Source organism: Arachis hypogaea, chromosome 19 (assembly GCF_003086295.3).
Source record: "Arachis hypogaea cultivar Tifrunner chromosome 19, arahy.Tifrunner.gnm2.J5K5, whole genome shotgun sequence".
NCBI classification, from domain to species: Eukaryota; Viridiplantae; Streptophyta; class Magnoliopsida; order Fabales; family Fabaceae; genus Arachis; species Arachis hypogaea.
In genome coordinates this window covers 143,502,488-143,521,928 of record NC_092054.1, presented here as the reverse complement: position 1 = coordinate 143,521,928, position 19,441 = coordinate 143,502,488, and the positions used below count along the sequence as shown (strand labels likewise).

The window sequence follows — 19,441 nt, the reverse complement described above, 5'->3', positions numbered from 1 at the left end:
TTGAATTAGTCTCATTCGAATTAGACAAACCAACACTAATTCGAATTTGTCCAATTTGAATTATGCTTGCATGTAGTCTTAGGGTAGTTCGAATCAGGGTGATTCGAATTATGCATGCTAGGACGTCCCTAGTAATTCGAATGGGTCTGCTTCGAATTAATTTTGAACCATAGTAGATCGAATTAATTTACATCTATTTATATATGATCCAAGCGTATATAAAGAGTACAATAAAGAATACATTTAATAATATCCATAATGAATTCAATAAAGAGTACAGTCAGTCATAAATAAATAAATAATAATTATAAATATTTTTTATAAATTATTAAAAATCAAATATTTTCTAAAAATATTTATTAAGATTTAGAATTTAGTTTTTAATATTTAAAATTAGTGAAATATTTGCCAAAAAACATTATATTTTGTTGGTCAGTTAGCATTATTGAATCTATTAATCACAATAATATGCAAATCATTGATTGATTTTCATATAAAAATTTTTTATTCTATTTAGTATTTAATTTTGATAAAATATTAATTAATTTTGAATTTAGTTATTATGAATTCTTATATCTAAGAATACAAGTTAAGATTGTTATTAAAAAAATTTTAAATTTTTTATTTTAATAAATGCTCAACAAATCATTAAAATTAAAAAATTAAAATTTAAAATTATAATTATTTAAAATTATAAAGTTTTGAATTTTTAATGACTTGTAGAAAATATTTTTAATTATTAGTTTTAATATTTTATAGAAAATATTTATAAATATTATTTTTAGAAAATATTTGATTTTTAATTAGTTGACAGTATGATTTTATTTTCTTCTTTTACATCCAAATTTGAATGTAAATTTAAATGCCAATAAAGTAAATAAGAAAATCTTATTGGTAAATTTGTTCATATAAGTTAACATATATAGCTTATTTAACTTGTGAATTTTTTTTACGTAAAACGAACGTAAAAAAAGTATTACGAGTTTGAGTAACAATGATTTAAACATATGTAACTTAAGATAGTAGTGTTTACTTAACTAAATTATACCCAGATGGTTATTACTAAAGAAAACATTGCAATATGTGGTAATATGCATTTTGCGGCGGTTTAAACAAAACCGCAACAAAATATAAAACAATAACTCACTCGATGGTACATATAGCGGCGGTTTTTGAAAAGACGCTGCTAAATGCAAGCTTGATTAAAATATAGCGGCGGTTCGAGAAAAAATGCTGCTAAATGCAAGCCTAATTGAAATATAGCGGTGTTTCGAGAAAAATCACCGCTAAATGTAGTCCTAATTGCAGCCCCAACCAATAACCGTCACTATATGTGCTGCAAGTTGTCGTTTTGCAGCGGTTTTATAAAACTGTCGCAAAATTTCCGCCGCTATTTGCTGGAATTGTTGTAGTGCTTGCGTCAGGAGTATATTTCCGAAGCCGTGACACATGAAACACATCGTACAAGTTCGAAAGATACGGCGGTAAGGCAATTCTCTAAGCCACCGGCCTAATTCTTTTCAGGATTTCAAATGGTCCAATATAACGGGAATTCAGTTTCTTAGTCTTAATAGATCTTCCCACTCTTGTGGTTGGTGTAACCTTCAGAAAGACATGCTCCCCTTCTTCAAACTCCAAAGGCTTTTGCCTTTGGTCAGCATAACTTTTCTGACGGCTCTGAGCTATAAGCATTCGGCTACAAATCTTCTTTATCTGCTCAGTAGTTTCAGCTATCATCTTAGGACCTAATAAACTTCTTTCTCCACTTTCATACCAACCTAGCGGAGATTGATATTTTTTGCCATACAAAGCCTCATATGAAGTCATTCTGATGCTCGTATGGTAGCTATTATTATAAGCAAACTCCACTAATGGCATATACCAATCCAATGATCCCAGCTCGCCGGCTGGTCCAAAACGCAAGCCCTTAGTATATCCTTCAAGGTCTAGATAGTCCTTTCTGACTGACCATCTATCTGAGGGTGATATGCAGTACTCAAACTCAACTGAGTCCCAAATGCACGTTGAAAGGCTTCCCAGAACCTTAATGTGAAACGAGGATCTCTGTCAGATATAATGATAGAAGGCATGCCATGCAATCCAACATTCTCTTTGATGTACATTCGAGCTAATTCCTCCATTGTGCAACTTATTCGAATAGGAAGAAACTGAGCTGTCGATCTACAATTACCCAAATAGCATCACAACCAGACCGTGTTTTAGGCAAACCTATCACAAAATCCGTTGTGATACTCTCTGGTGCACGAAATTGTGATTTGCACTTTTCACAACTCGTACCGCTGACCAGCAAGTACACTGGGTCGTCCAAGTAATACCTTACGTGAGTAAGGGTCGAATCCCACAGAGATTGTTGGTTTGAAGCAATCTATGGTTATCTTGTAAATCTTAGTCAGGAAATCAATTATGTTTATCAGTTGATTTGCAAATAAACAAGAGAGCATAAATTAAAGGTTACTTGTTGTGTAGTAATGGAGAACATGTTGGAGTTTTGGAGATGCTTTATCTTCTGAATCTCTGCTTTCCTCTGTCTTCTTGTTCACGCATGCACGGCCTCCTATGGCAAGCTGTGTGTTGGTTGATCACCGTTGTCAATGGCTACCTTCCATCCTTCCAGTGAAAACTATGCTCACGCGCTCTGTCACAGCACGGCTAATCACCGGTTGGTTCTCGATCCGGTTGGAATAGGATTTACTATCCTTTTGCGTCTGTCACTAACACCCAGCCTTCAGGAGTTTGAAGCTCGTCACAGTCATTCAATCCTTGAATCCTACTCGGAATACCACAGACAAGGTTTAGACTTTCCGGATTCTCATGAATGCCGCCATCAGTTCTAGCTTATACCACGGAGATTCTGATTAAGGAATCTAAGAGATACTCATTCAATCGTATATAGAACGAAGGTGGTTGTCAGGCACACGTTCATGGTTTGAGGAAGGTGATGAGTGTCACAGATCATCACCTCCATCACAGTTAAGCGCGAATGAACATCTTAGATAGGAACAAGCGTGTTTGAATGGAAAACAGAAATACTTGCATTAATTCATCGAGACACAGCAGAGCTCCTCACCCCCAACAATGGGGTTTAGAGACTCATACCGTCAGAGAATACAAAATTCAGATCTAAAATGTCATGAGTTACAAAATAAGTCTCTAAAAGTTGTTTAAATACTAAACTAGTAGCCTAGGGTTACAAAATATGAGTAGACTATGATGGATGATGCAGAGATCCACTTCTGGGGCCCACTTGGTGTGTGCTGGGCTGAGACTTAAGCAATTCACGTGCAGAGGCCATTTGTGGAGTTGAACGCCAGTTTTTATGCCAGTTTGGGCGTTCAACTCCAGCTTTTGATCCTTTTCTCGCGCTGGACGCCAGAATTGGGCAGAGAACTGGCGTTGAACGCCAATTTACGTCGTCTATCCTTGTGTAAAGTATAGACTATTATATATTGCTGGAAAGCCTTGGATGTCGACTTTCCAACGCAATTGGAAGGATTCCATTTCAAGTTCTGTAGCTCCAGAAAATCCACTTTGAGTGCAGGGAGGTCAGAATCCAACAGCATCAGTAGTCCTTTTTCAGCCTGAATCAGATTTTTGCTCAGCTCCTTCAATTTCAGCCAGAAAAATACCTGAAATTACAGGAAAATACACAACTCATAGTAAAGTCCAGAAATATGAATTTTTCCTAAAAAGTAATAAAAATAGACTAAAAACTAACTAAAACATACTCAAAACTATATGAAATTATCCCCAAAAAGCGTATAAAATATCCGCTCATCACAACACCAAACTTAAACTGTTGCTTGTCCTCAAGCAACTAGATGAATAAAATAGAAGACTAATAGGTTGGGAAGCAATAATATCTCAGAGTTTTTGATTGAAGCTCAGATTCTAATTAGATGAGCGGGACTAGTAGCTTTTTGCTTCTGAACAGTTTTGGCATCTCACTTTATCCATTGAAGCTCAGAGTGATTGGCATCTATAGGTACTTAGAATTCAGATAGTGTTATTGATTCTCTTAGTTCAGTGTGATGATTCTTGAACACAGCTTCTTTATGAGTCTTGGCTGTGGCCCTAAGCACTTTGTTTTCCGGTATTACCACCGGATACATAAATGCCACAGACACATAACTGGGTGAACCTTTTCAGATTGTGACTCAGCTTTGCTAAAGTCCCCAATTAGAGGTGTCCAGAGTTCTTAAGCACACTCTTCTTTTTGCTTTGGACCTTGACTTTAACCGCTCAGTCTCAAGTTTTCACTTGACACCTTCACGCCACAAGCACATGGTTAGGGACGGCTTGGTTTAGCCGCTTAGACCAGAATTTTAGTCCTTTAGGCCCTCCTATCCACTGATGCTCAAAGCCTTGGGATCCTTTTCATTTGCCCTTGCCTTTTGGTTTTAAGGGTCATTGGCTTTTTCTGCTTGCTTTTTCTCTCTGTCTTTTTTTTTTTGAATGCTTTGTTCTTTGCTGCTTTTTCTTGCTTCAAGAATCATTTTTATGATTTTTCAGATTATCAATAACATGTCTCATGTTCATCATTCTTTCAAGAGCCAACATATTTAACAGTCTTAAACAACAAATTCAAAAGACATATGCACTGTTCAAGCATTCATTCAGAAGACAGAAAGCATTGCCACCACATTTAACTAATTAGAATTTCTTTTATTAAACTCGAAATTTTATTGCCTCTTATTCAAAAGATCTACTACTTTATTCATGTTTGCTGATGATGAGAAAAATAAACTATAGCTTAATTGGAGATAAAATCAAAATAGATACTAATTACTACTATATGACTTCTAAGGTAAACTTTTATAAGGACACTGTCACAGAGTTAAGGCAGAAATTGGAAATTAACAACCTTTATTCTGGGGGCACGGGGGTTCCTCTGATCCTTGGGGTGCTTGGTCCTACAAGAGAAGACTTTTGGCACTTCAGTTCCCTTAAGTCACGCCCCTGCTCCTCTTGTTCTTTAAACATATAGGTCAGCATTTGACTGTGTTTCTTCTGTTCTTTTATTATTTGCTCCATAGCTTCCCGTATCTTGGTGACGGACGTCTCAAGATACTCTCAGTATTCAGCTTGAGGGATCTCTGGGAGGAATTCCTGTGCTCTCTTCTTGATGGGATCCTCCTGTGCTTGTTGTTTTTCCATTGATGCTTTGGTGATTGGCTTTTCAATTAGGATATATTCAGTTATTCCCATTCTCACTCCAGCGTCCTTGCAGAGCAGAGAAATCACGCTTGGATAAGCCAACCTGGCCTCTTTTGAATTTTTGTTAGCAATCTTGTAGAGTTCAGTTGAAATCAGCTGATGAACCTCCACTTCCTTCCCCATCATGATGCAATGGATCATCACTGCTCTTTTAACTGTGACTTCAGAACGGTTGCTAGTGGGCAACAGAGAACGCCCAATGAAGTCCAGCCATCCTCTGGCGGCTGGTTTGAGATCCTCTCTCTTGAGTTGATTTGGGACACCCTTTGTGTTGGTGGTCCACCTGGCTCCAGGGATACATATGTCCTCTAGAATCTTATCCAGGTCAATGTCTGCTCTCATCATCCTCCTGTTGAAGGAGTCTGGATCATCCTTTAGTTGAGGTAGCTTTAAGATCTCTCTGATCTTGTCAGGGGTGGTATGAACAATCTTCCCTCTGACCATGGTCCGAAATTCATAGAAGGCAGTTCCAGATAGTTTTTGCTTGTCAGTCTGCCACATATTAGCATAGAACTCCTGGACCATGTTCCTTCCTACTTTCGTTTCAGGATTAGCTAGGACTTCCCAGTTCCTGATTCGAATTTGCTCCTGGATCTCCGGATATTCATCTTCTTTTAGATCGAATCTAACTTCCGGGATCACTGATCTCAGACCCATTACTTTAAGATAATGGTCTGAATGTTCTTTAGATAAGAACTTCCCTTGATTCCAAAGTGGTTTTGGAACGCTCTCTTTCTTGCCTCTTGGAGTGGGTTGTTTTCCTTTGGGAGCCATGATCTTAGTGATCTCGGATAAACACACCAAACTTAGAGGTTTGCTTGTCCTCAAGCAAAAGAAAAGAAAGGAGAGGGATAGAAGGAGAGCTAGGTGCAATTGTTGATGGAGGGGGGGAGGCCGAACCCAAATTTAAAGGGATGGGGGGGTGAGTTTTCGAAAAATTGGAAAAGATAAGATAAAAAGATTGAGTTGAAAAAGATAAGATAGAAGATATAATTTAATTTTGAAAAGATATGATAGATTTTTGAAAAAGATAAATCTGAATTTTGAAAAAGATAATATGGAGATTTGAAAAAGATATGGATTAGTTGAAAAGATTTTTTTTTTTTTGAGTGAAAAAGATAGATTTGTTTTCAGAAAAGATTTGAAAAGAGTTGGATTGAATTTGCAAAGATGCCTGGTGCTTATGGATTAAAATACATTTGATATTTTTTTGTGGTAGGGTTTTTAGAAATTTTAGAAATCAGGGTTCTTGACATGTTCATGTAAAAATCATGCATTGAAGCATAAAATTTGAAATTAAAATGGAAATACGTGTGGAAAAAATGAATTTGGCTCCTCCCTGCCTTCCTGGCGTTTGAACGCCCAAACACTGCCTGTTTTGGGCGTTCAGCGCCCAATTGCTGCTCTCCTGGGCGTTCAACGCCCAGCTGCTGCCATTACTGGCATTCAACGCCCAGTGGGTGCCCCTTTCTGGCGTTGAACGCCCAGCTGCTGCCATCACTGGCGTTCAGCGCCCAGTGGATGCCCATTTTGGGCGTTGAACGCCCAAAATGTTCTTTTACTGGCGTTTTCTTGCCAGTGAGATCTTTTTCTCTGTTTTGTGTGCAGAGGTCTTCTGTAAATGATTATTTACCTTGTTGTCAATGAACTCTATATAAACAAATAAAAATAGAAATAGGGCAAAATGCTTAGAGGATTGTTGCCCCATGGCTGGGTTGCCTCCCAGCAAGCGCTTCTTTATTGTCTTTAGCTGGACCTTGCTGAGCTTTTAATCTAGCTTCAGCCTTGAGCATTCTTGCTTGGTGTTGCCTTCAAGATAATGCTTGATTCTCTGTCCATTGACAATGAACTTCTTATCAGAATCAATATCTTGAAGCTCCACATAACCATATGGTGACACACTTGTAATCACGTATGGTCCCCTCCACCGGGATTTCAGTTTCCCGGGGAATAGCCTGAGTCTAGAGTTAAACAACAGGACCTTCTGCCCTGGTTCAAAGATTCTAGATGAAAGCTTTCTGTCATGCCATTTTTTTTATTTTTCTTTATAAAGCTTGGCATTTTCGAAAGCTGTGAATCTGAATTCCTCTAGCTCATTTAGCTGGAGCAATCGTTTTTCTCTTGCTAATTTGGCATCAAAGTTTAGGAATCTGGTTGCCCAGTAGGCCTTATGTTCCAGTTCCACGGGCAGGTGACATGCCTTACCATACACTAGTTGGTATGGAGAGGTCCCTATAGGGGTCTTGAATGCTATTCTGTAAGCCCACAGAGCATCATCCAAGCTCTGTGCCCAATCCTTTCTACGGGTATTTACTGTCCGTTCCTGGATTCTCTTTAATTCTCTGTTAGAGACTTCAGCTTGCCCATTGGTTTGTGGATGATATGGAGTGGCCACCTTGTGGCGAATTCCATACCGAACCATGGCAGAGTAAAGCTGTTTATTGCAGAAGTGAGTGCTCCCATCACTGATTAGTACTCTAGGGACACCAAACCTGCTAAAGATATATTTCTGGAGGAACTTCAGCACTGTTTTAGTATCATTGGTGGGTGTGGCAATAGCCTCAACCCATTTTGATACATAGTCAACTGCCACCAGAATATAAGTGTTTGAGTATGATGGTGGGAAAGGTCCCATGAAGTCAATTCCCCATACGTTAAACAACTCAATTTCCAAGATTCCTTGTTGAGGCATGGCGTAACCATGAGGCAGGTTACCAGCTCTTTGGCAACTGTCACAATTACGTACAAACTCTCGGGAATCTTTATAGAGTGTAGGCCAATAGAAGCCACATTGGAGGACCTTGGTGGCTGTTCGCTCACCTCCGAAATGGCCTCCATATTGAGATCCGTGGCAATGCCACAGGATCCTCTGTGCTTCTTCTCTAGGCACACACCTACGGATAATTCCGTCTGCACATCTCTTAAAGAGATAAGGTTCATCCCACAAGTAGTATTTTGCATCAGTAATTAATTTCTTCTTTTGTATCCTGTTGTACTCCTTGGGTATGAACCTTACAGCTTTATAGTTTGCAATATCGGCAAACCATGGTGCTTCCTGAATGGCGAATAAATGCTCATCAGGAAACGTCTCAGAGATCTCAAGAGAAGGGAGGGACGTCCCTTCCACTGGCTCTATCCGGGACAGATGATCAGCCACTTGGTTCTCTGTCCCTTTTCTGTCTCTTATTTCTATATCAAACTCTTGCAGAAGCAATACCCATCTGATGAGCCTGGGTTTTGAATCCTGCTTTGTGAGTAGATATTTAAGAGCAGCATGATCAGTATACACAATCACTTTTGATCCTACTAAGTATGATCTGAACTTGTCAATGGCGTAAACCACTGCAAGTAATTCTTTTTCTGTGGTTGTGTAATTTTTCTGGGCATCATTTAGAACGCGACTGGCGTAATAAATGACATGCAGAAGCTTGTCATGCCTCTGTCCCAATACTGCACCAATGGCATGATCACTGGCATCACACATTAGCTCAAATGGTAATGTCCAGTCTGGTGCAGAAATGACTGGTGCTGTGACCAGCTTAGCTTTCAGCGTTTCAAACGCCTGCAGGCACTTTGTGTCAAACACAAATGGCGTGTCAGCAGCTAGCAGATTGCTTAGAGGTTTTGCGATTTTTGAAAAATCCTTTATAAACCTCCTATAGAATCCTGCGTGCCCCAGAAAGCTTCTGATTGCCTTAACATTGGCAGGTGGTGGTAATTTTTCAATTACCTCTATTTTTGCTTGATCCACCTCTATTCCCTTGTTTGAGATTTTATGCCCAAGAACAATTCCTTCAGTCACCATGAAGTGACACTTTTCCCAGTTTAAAACTAGGTTGGTTTCTTGGCATCTTTTCAGAACAAGTTTCAGGTGATCAAGACAGGAGCTGAATGAGTCTCCATATACTGAGAAGTCATCCATGAAGACTTCCAGAAATTTTTCCACCATGTCAGAGAAAATAGAGAGCATGCATCTCTGGAAGGTTGCAGGTGCATTACATAGCCCAAAGGGCATCCTTCTATAAGCAAACACTCCAGATGGACATGTGAATGCTGTTTTCTCTTGATCTTGGGGATCCACTGCAATCTGGTTATAGCCTGAATAGCCATCCAAAAAGCAGTAATAATCATGACCTGCTAGTCTTTCTAGCATCTGGTCTATGAATGGTAAAGGAAAATGATCCTTTCTGGTGGTTGTATTGAGCCTTCTGTAGTCAATACACATGCGCCACCCTGTAACTGTTCTTGTGGGAACCAGTTCATTTTTTTCATTATGAATCACTGTCATGCCTCCCTTTTTTGGGACGACTTGAACAGGGCTCATCCAGGGGCTATCAGAAATGGGATAAATAATCCCAGCCTCTAGTAATTTGGTGACCTCTTTCTGCACCACTTCCTTCATGGCTGGATTTAGCCGCCTCTGTGTTGAACCACTGGTTTGGCATTATCCTCCAATAGGATTTTGTGCATGCATCTAGCTGGGCTTATGCCCTTAAGGTCACCTATGGACCACCCAAGAGCTGTCTTGTGTGTCCTTAGCACTTGAATAAGTGCTTCCTCTTCCTGTGAACTTAGAGCAGAGCTTATGATCACTGGAAAAGTATCACCTTCTCCTAGAAATGCATATTTCAAGGATGGTGGTAATGGCTTGAGCTCGGGTTTAGGAGGTTTTTCCTCTTTTAGAAGGAACTTCAGAGGCTCTTTCATGTCCTCTGAATCCTCCAAATCAGGCTGAACATCTTTAAAGATGTCTTCCAACTCTGATTCGAGACTCTCAGCCATGTTGATCTCTTCTACCAAGGAGTCAATAAGATCAACTTTCATGCAGTCTGTTGATGTGTCTGGATGCTGCATGGCTTTGACAGCGTTCAACTTGAACTCATCATCATTGACTCTCAGGGTTATTTCCCCCTGTTGGACGTCAATAAGGGATCGTCCAGTTGCTAGGAAGGGTCTTCCTAGAATGAGAGTAGCACTCTTGTGCTCCTCCATTTCCAGCACAACAAAGTCAGTGGGAAAGGCGAATGGCCCAACCCTGACAATCATGTCTTCAATCACGCCTGATGGGTATTTAGTGGAACCATCAGCAAGTTAGAGACATATCCGGGTTGGTTTAACTTCTTCAGTTAAACCAAGCTTTCTGATAGTGGATGCAGGTATTAGGTTGATGCTTGCCCCAAGATCGCATAAAGCTGTCTTGGTGCAATCATCTTCTAATATGCATGGTATCAGAAAACTCCCAGGGTCTTTAAGCTTTTCAGGAAAGCTTTTCAGGATGACTGCACTGCATTCTTCAGTGAGGAGAACTCTTTCTGTTTCTCTCCACTCCTTTTTATGACTCAAGATCTCTTTCATGAACTTGGCATAAGAAGGTATTTGCTCAAGTGCCTCTGCAAATGGAATCTTTATTTCAAGAGTCCTTAGATAATCTGCAAAGCGAGCAAATTGCTTATCCTGCTCCTCTTTCCAGAGTTTTTGAGGATAAGGTATATTGGCTTTATATTCCTCAACCTTAGTAGTTAAATAAGCCTTTTTAGAGGGGTTGTTATCAGCACTTGTGTGTGTCTGATCCCTCACTGGCAATTGAGTGCCAGAGTCAGAAGCTAGAGTGAAACTGGACGCCAGCTCCTTGTCTACTTTTGGTGTCTGAATGCCAGAACTGTGCCCATTTTGGGCATTCAACGCTGGATTCTGCCTATTTGGGCGTTCAACGCCAGATTCTTGCCCATTTCTAGCGTTGAACGCCAATCCTGCCTTGTTTCTGGCGTTGAACGCCAGTTTTGGGCATGGTCTGGGCGTTCAGCGCCAGCCTTCCACCAATTCTCTGGCGTTTTAGCGCCAGAATTATTTTTCCCTGGGCTCTTACTGTCCTCAGGTGAATCTTTGGTGGGTTGCTCATTTCTTGACTTTTTGATGCCTTGAGGTGAGGTATTTAATGTTTTTCCACTTCTTAATTGAACTGCTTGGCATTCTTCTGCTATTTGCCTTGATAGCTGCTGCTTTGTTTGCTTAAATTGTTCGTCCATATGTATATTAGCTATCCTTGTCTCTTGTAGCCTGTCCTTGAATTCAGCTAGCTACTTTGTTAGAAAATCCAATTGCTGATTGAATTCAGCAGCTTGTTTTACAGTACTGAATTCAGCAGTTACTGTTTTAACCTCTTCATTCATGGAAGGGTTGCTGCTTAGGTACAGATGCTGATTCCTGGCAACTGTATCAATGAGCTCTTGAGCCTCTTCAATTGTCTTTCTCATATGGATAGATCCACCAGCTGAGTAATCTAGAGACATCTGAGCTCCTTCTGCAAGCCCATAGTAGAAGATGTCTAACTGAACCCACTCTGAAAACATTTCAGAGGGGCATTTTCGTAGCATATCTCTGTATCTCTCCCAGGCATCATAAAGAGATTCATTATCTCCTTGTTTAAAGCCTTGGATGTCCAGCCTTAGCTGTGTCATCCTTTTTGGAGGAAAATACTGATTCAGAAATTTTTTTGTCAGCTGTTTCCATGTTCTTATGCTGGCCTTAGGTTGGTTATTTAACCACCTCTTAGCTTGATCTTTTACAGCAAATGGAAACAGTAATAGTCTGTAGACATCCTGATCTATTTCCTTATCATGTACTGTGTCAGCAATTTGTAAAAATTGTGCCAGAAACTCTGTAGGTTCTTCCTGTGGAAGACCAGAATACTGGCAGCTTTGCTGCACCATGATAATGAGCTGAGGATTCAACTCAAAGCTACTGACTCCAATGGAGGGTATGCAGATGCTACTCCCATATGAAGCAGTAGAGGGGTTAGAATATGACCCCAGAGTCCTCCTGGACTGTTCATTTCCGCTTAGATCCATGATGGAGAAAGGGAGATGATGTAAAATAGAAAAAATATTTTTATTTATTTATTTATTAATTTATTTCGAAAATAAAATAAATCAAAATAAAATAAATAAAAATGAGTAAAAGATTTTCGAAAAAGTGAGGAGAGAGAAAGTAGTTAGGAGATTTTGAAAAAGATATGATGATTTTTGAAAAAGGTTTTAAATTTTGAAATAAAAATCTGAATTTTTGAAGGAGAGAGAAATACAATAAGATAACGCAGGATTTAAAATTTTTAGATCTGGGGTTCCTTATTTTCGAAAATTTTGGAGGAAAAACACCAAGGAACACCAAACTTAAAAATTTTAAGATCAAGACACAAAAACACAAAGGAAGAACACCAAACTTAAAATTTTTAGAAAACCAGAATAATTTTTCGAAGATTTTAAGGAAAATCAACAAGAAAACACCAAACTTAAAGTTTGGCACAGGATTTAATAGAGAAAATATTATTTATGAAAAAGATTTTTAAAAAGAGTGTACCCAACTGCCACGGGCTAGGACTAATGCTCTAGCCAACTAGGCAGTAAATGTAACACTTGTTTTAAAGAAGGATATTTTTAACCAAGAACAATAATAAGAGACTCTAAACCAAAAAGAAAAATTTTCCTAATCTAAGCAACAAAATAATCCGTCAGTTGTTCAAACACGAACAATCCCCGGCAACGGCGCCAAAAACTTGGTGCACGAAATTGTGATTCACACTTTTCACAACTCGTACCGCTGACCAGCAAGTGCACTGGGTCGTCCAAGTAATACCTTACGTGAGTAAGGGTCGAATCCCACGGAGATTGTTGGTTTGAAGCAATCTATGGTTATCTTGTAAATCTTAGTCAGGAAGTCAATTATGTTTATCAGTTGATTTGCAAATAAACAAGAGAGCATAAATTAAAGGTTACTTGTTGTGTAGTAATAAAGAACATGTTGGAGTTTTGGAGATGCTTTGTCTTCTGAATCTCTGCTTTCCTCTGTCTTCTTGTTCACGCACGCACGGCCTCCTATGGCAAGCTGTGTGTTGGTTGATCACCGTTGTCAATGGCTACCTTCCATCCTTCCAGTGAAAACTACGCTCACGCGCTCTGTCACAGCACGGCTAATCACCGGTTGGTTCTCGATCCGATTGGAATAGGATTTACTATCCTTTTGCGTCTGTCACTAACGCCCAGCCTTCAGGAGTTTGAAGCTCGTCACAGTCATTCAATCCTTGAATCCTACTCGGAATACCACAGACAAGGTTTAGACTTTCCGGATTCTCATGAATGCCGCCATCAGTTCTAGCTTATACCACGGAAATTCTGATTAAGGAATCTAAGAGATACTCATTCAATCGTATATAGAATGGAGGTGGTTGTCAGGCACACGTTCATGGTTTGAGGAAGGTGATGAGTGTCACAGATCATCACCTCCATCACAGTTAAGCGCGAATGAACATCTTAGATAGGAACAAGCGTGTTTGAATGGAAAACAGAAATACTTGCATTAATTCATCGAGACACAGCAGAGCTCCTCACCCCCAACAATGGAGTTTAGAGACTCATGCCGTCAGAGAATACAAAATTCAGATCTAAAATGTCATGAATTACAAAATAAGTCTCTAAAAGTTGTTTAAATACTAAACTAGTAGCCTAGGGTTACAAAATATGAGTAGACTATGATGGATGATGCAGAGATCCACTTCTGGGGCCCACTTGGTGTGTGCTGGGCTGAGACTTAAGCAATTCACGTGCAGAGGCCATTTGTGGAGTTGAACGCCAGTTTTTATGCCAGTTTGGGCGTTCAACTCCAGCTTTTGATCCTTTTCTGGCGCTGGACGCCAGAATTGGGCAGAGAACTGGCGTTGAACGCCAGTTTACGTCATCTATACTTGTGCAAAGTATGGACTATTATATATTTCTGGAAAGCCCTGGATGTCTACTTTCCAACGCAATTGGAAGCATGCAATTTCGAGTTCTGTAGCTCCAGAAAATCCACTTTGAGTGCAGGGAAGTCAGAATCCAACAGCATCAACAGTCCTTTTTCAGCCTGAATCAGATTTTTGCTCAGCTCCTTCAATTTCAGCCAGAAAAATACCTGAAATTACAGAAAAACACACAACTCATAGTAAAGTCCAGAAATATGAATTTTTCCTAAAAACTAATAAAAATAGACTAAAAACTAACTAAAACATACTCAAAACTATATGAAATTATCCCCAAAAAGCGTATAAAATATCCGCTCATCACTCTCCCATTTCCATTGTGGAATCTCTAAAGGCTGAAGGGTTCCTAATGGTCTCTGATGCTCAATCTTAACCTTTTAACACGTTAAACATTTAGATACATGCAATGCCACATCATTCTTCATTCCTGGCCACCAAAACATCACTTTCTGATCTTGGTACATTTTGGTGCTTCCTGGATGAATTGAAAACCCGCTCTTATGAGCTTCCTTCAAAATACTTTGTCGCAGGTCTTCGACATCTGGCACAACAATCTGGTTCTTAAACTTCCACAAACCATCCTGATCGTCTGACACTCTCCACTGATTTTCCTATTCAATTACTGGCAATACCTTACGTAATGCTTCACCATCTTGATGAGCTTTCAGAAGTTTTGATTTAAAACCACTTGAAATTTGCAACTGACTTAAACACAGAATTCCATATTCTTTCCTAAGTTCCAGGTTCAAACCTTGAAATTCCTTTAATAACTCTTCTTCCCATAGCATCATCTAAGCTGCATACAAAGACTTCCGACTCAGGGCATTCGCCACAACGTTCGCTTTTCCTGGATGGTAATTCAATTCAAAATCATAATCCTTCAGAAGCTCCATTCACCTCTTCTGACGCATATTCAACTCTTTCTGCCTAAAGAGATACTTTAAACTCTTATGATCTTAGAATACATGAAACTTAATGCCATAGAGATAATGTCTCTAGATTTTCAGAGCAAACACAATAGCACCAAGTTCTAAATCATGATTTGGGTAGTTCATCTCATGCGGCCTTAATTGCCGTGAGGCGTATGCTACAACATTCCAATGCTGCATCAGAACGTACCCCAAACCCTTTAATAATGCATCACAGTATATTTCAAATAGTTCACTTGGCTCAGGCAATATTAACACGGGTGCAGTAGTCAACCTTTGCTTCAATACTTGAAAACTCTCTTCACACTCTGAAGTCCAGACAAAAGGCATATCCTTCCTAATCAGTTTAGTTAAAAGTAAGGCGAGCTGTGAAAATTCCTTAATAAATCTTCGATAATATCTTGCCAAACCTAGGAAACTCATGATCTCTGTCACTGAAATTGGTCGCCCCCAATTCATTACTACTTCTACCTTAGCAGGATCCCTAGCTATTCCCTGCTTACTCACTACATGACTAAGAAACTTCACCTCACTCTCCCAGAACTCGCATTTAGATAACTTGGTATATAACTTCCTGTCCTTTAAGATTTGCAGCACAGTTCGCAAGTGTTCAGCATGCTCCTCCTCAGTCTTAGAGTAAACAAGATATTATCAATAAAGACAATAACAAACTTGTCCAGGTACAGCCGAAAAATCTTATTCATATAATTCATGAATACTGCCGGAGCATTGGTTAACCCAAAAGACATCACCGTATACTCATAATGACCATAACGTGTCCTGAAAACAGTTTTTGGAATATCTTTATCTCTAATCCTTATCTATTTTAAACCTAACATTACTCCAAACTGATCCACCCTTCTAAGTTAACTAAACATCACTCCGTCTTAACAACTAATAGCCTTCAGCAAATCATTGACTTGGGCTTTACAATCATCAACGTGCGTCATATATTACGAATGAATATCACATATTAGTGATATGCAAGGAAGTTCAAAATTCAACTGCTAGTTTATGGTTACCTCGGGTCTGAGAATCGGATTCGGCTGGATCCCGGCGTTTCCTGTGTAGACAGTCTCGAGCCATATGCCTCGGCTTCCTGCACTTGTAGCATTCATCTAACCCGGCCCTATGCGGCTCGTCTGGAGCAGTCTCTCCATAGCCTTCCTGTAGCATCGCCCACTTCATGGAGTAATTTTCTGCGATTTGACTCTTCTTAACCAATTCAGTGAAATTCGTTAACCTTTGCGGATACACGTAGTTAAATATGTCTCTCCTAAGTCCTTTCTCATACTGAGCACACTTCCACTCCTCATAGTCGGCTGGATTTCCTTGACAAACTCTTGAGAGACGGCACAGGTTGTCGAATTCACGGGTATATCAGCAACAGACATATTCTTTTGCTTCAGCTGCATTAACTCCAACTCTTTTGCAGTGCGAAGTGCATGCAAGAAATATTTTTTGTAAAATTCCATCTTGAATCTATTCCAAGGAACATCTGTTAACTCTATCTGCAAGGTATGACATAACTCCTGCCACCATTTCTGAGAATCTCCCTCCAACATGTAGGTCACTATTTCCACTGATTGTACTTCAGGAACATGCTGAGTATACAAAAATCTCTCCACGTCTCGAAACCACCGATCAGCCTCCAACGCATTGACATTCCCATTAAACTGAGGTGGACCATTCTTGAGGAAATCAGTAAAGGTCATAGACCTGTAGTATTGTCTTACATTGCTTGTACCAACACCCGAGCTTCCATCTCGAGGTCCTTGCATCGGTTTGGTCCTAAGATTTCCCTCTGGGCACCTCGCTTGGATCCGCGAGACGATATTTGGTCCCTATTCACACCAAACAATTGATATTAAGGTGATCAGTCTCAATATCTCAAGTTTAATGCTTTAAAGTCCCAAATGCATGCTCACGAACATGTATGCTACACATACCAGTCGGATATCCTAGGTAGTACATAGTCACACACAGAGTATGCACAGAAGCATAGTCAGTCCATCTCTCATACTCTATACGAACGAACTGCTCTGATACCATAATGTAACACCCTACCACACAGAGCTATACACCTAGGATGTAAAACAGAGGTGGCGAGGTGCTACGACTTCTAAAATTAAAATACATATATATAATAGCAGGAAGAATATAATAAACTAGGAGCCTTTAAAAATGGGTAAAACAAAATTGTAAAACAAAAAGCGCAACGCTTCAAAAACGGAATAACTTGCGTAAGAAAACTATAACTATCAAACATAAGATGATAAAAGTAGGAATAGAGAGCCAAAGATACAAAATAACAAGCTTCTAACTCAGCCCGCACAGTCAAAGTTGGCTGGAGAAATATTTACACACACACATACACACACACACACACACACACACACACACACACACACACACACACACACACACACACACATATATCTCCAAACCCAAATGTACATAAACAAAATCCTGTCTCTCCATAAACCTCTAAGAGGATAAAAAAGAACAAGTTATGCAGAGAGAAAGTCAAGTACATATATATATACACATCACTATTCAACAAAATAACCAGTAACCATTTAGTATGGGGTGAGAACCAGAGGTTCTCAGTATGGTAAATGTGCTACACACATAAGATATAAGGTCCTGGGAATGCCAAAGGCAATCCTAGAACGCCGACACTCATATTATAGAGCTTAAAGTACTAAACAGAAGCCATAAAGGGTGGTTCTCTAAGAGTATCCAATGCTTAACTTAACTTAATCTTAAATCTAAGTCCCATTCTGCTATTCCTCCATACCCCCATCTCCGTCAGCATTTCACAGACAAATAAACAGATAAAGGCAAGCACAAGAAGGTTACAAATACTACAGGTAATAAATATACATATAGCTTGGCAAGTACACTTAGGCACACCCAGTTAATGCACAAACAAGTAATTCAAGTAGTATGCTTATGATGCATGCCTGTCCTATGGCTGATGAGGCTCATCTGTCGGTTATCCAGCCAATCCGACAAGTCCAAAAACCTTAGACTGTCCCTTGACGTGCATCCCCAAGTGTCTATGCATAGCTTTTTCTCAAATAAATAATATTGCTCAATGGGGGTTAACATTCCCGGGAATTTATAAGTGCCCGGTCACCCTTACATCGTAGGATCAACAAAGTATCGAGCTTTCAACCTGGTACACGTGGTGGCAAGCCACGGTACTTTATCCAAGGAATATCGTATCTCAAATCATTTAATCATTCAAGCCAAGTATCATACATGATCATTCATTTGATTATCAAGCCAAGTATCATATATAATCATCCGTAACACTTCATAATCAATTCATCACTTTCCTTTTTAGCTTTACTTCATCTTCAAGTTATCCCTATTTCCTAACTTCATCTAAATATCAAGTCTAATACTATTATTTATGACTAAGGAATGATAATAGAGGTTTAGAAGTTTGAAATAGGGTTTAAAACTTCAAAATCCATGTTTGCTGGAACAAAAGCCACGCATACGCGTGGCTCACGCGTACGCGTGGAAATATAAAACTGCAGCTCGCGCATGCGTCCCCTTGTCACGTGTACGCGTAGGTGCAAACTTCATGTCACGCGTGCGCGTGGGTCACGCGTACACACGGACATGCTTGTTGGCTCCTTTCACGTACGCATAGGACCAGTCGCGTATGCATCGCCGAAACCCATGCCACCCGTGCGCGTGGGCCACGCGTATGTGTGGACGTACGTCTTTTAAAAAAATACAAAATCAGTAGCAAAAGCTACAGAATGGTAGCAAAAATACAGTTTTGGCATATAATCTTCCAACACCCATAACGTCTTCGATTTAAAATATTTTTCACCCGTTTCTCAAATGGCATAAACATCACGAACCCAATTTTCATTCCAAAATAAGTTGGAAGCAAATTGAGGGTCCGAAAGCCAAGTTATGCCTCGCCGAAGTTTGGCCAAAAATCAATTTTTTTCAAACTCATAAAACCTCTATTCCATTATTCTTTTCATTCCCATAACAACCATACATACCTAAAAATCAATGCTAACACCTACAACAACCCAACAACAAGATCCTTCTCTAATTCATCATCCAAGATTCAATCATATAGCACAATTTCACAACTCACAATCTTCACCATGCTTTTAAACACTATGCACACAATTATGTCATCATTTACTCAACATTAATCACACTACTACTCATACAACAACAATCACAATTATACAACCAATTCTCATCCAAAATATTAAGAACACTAAGCATCACATTTTTTTCCATACGTTCCAACTTACCCTACGGTCATCTAGCCTAAGTTTTCACAGAATATTATATATTAAATGCGAGAAACCTAAACCATACCTTGGCCAATTCGCACGTAGTGACCAAAGCAACTTATTTAAAACAAATACAGCCCTTCAAAATTCAGTACACTCTAAGCTCAGCTTCCTCCAAGTTCTAATATTCACAATTTCAAGCTCCA

The 19,441-nt window shown here is 39.4% G+C and overlaps 1 protein-coding gene across 1 annotated transcript; it reads right to left on the bottom strand.

The window, feature by feature from the left end:
• Nucleotides 1-14,758: 14,758 nt before the first annotated feature.
• LOC140182389 (uncharacterized mitochondrial protein AtMg00860-like) lies at nt 14,759-16,073 on the bottom strand. The gene is made up of 3 exons (XM_072228579.1): nt 15,978-16,073; nt 15,101-15,585; nt 14,759-14,873 (listed from the first exon to the last, which is right to left on the bottom strand). The coding sequence occupies exons 1-3, from the start codon at nt 16,071-16,073 to the stop codon at nt 14,759-14,761; spliced, it is 696 nt and encodes a 231-aa protein (XP_072084680.1).
• Nucleotides 16,074-19,441: the final 3,368 nt, after the last annotated feature.

Excerpts from the sequence above, each read along its gene's own strand:
- LOC140182389 (XM_072228579.1), bottom strand. The coding sequence starts at position 16,073 with ATGAATGCTACAAGTGCAGGAAGCCGAGGCATATGGCTCGAGACTGTC. Across the intron at positions 15,586-15,977 it reads ATCCGATTCTCAGACCCGAG|ACTGAGGAGGAGCATGCTGA; the intron begins GTAACCATAAAC and ends GTTTACTCTAAG. Across the intron at positions 14,874-15,100 it reads GTTGTAGCATACGCCTCACG|GAAAAGCGAACGTTGTGGCG; the intron begins GCAATTAAGGCC and ends ATTACCATCCAG.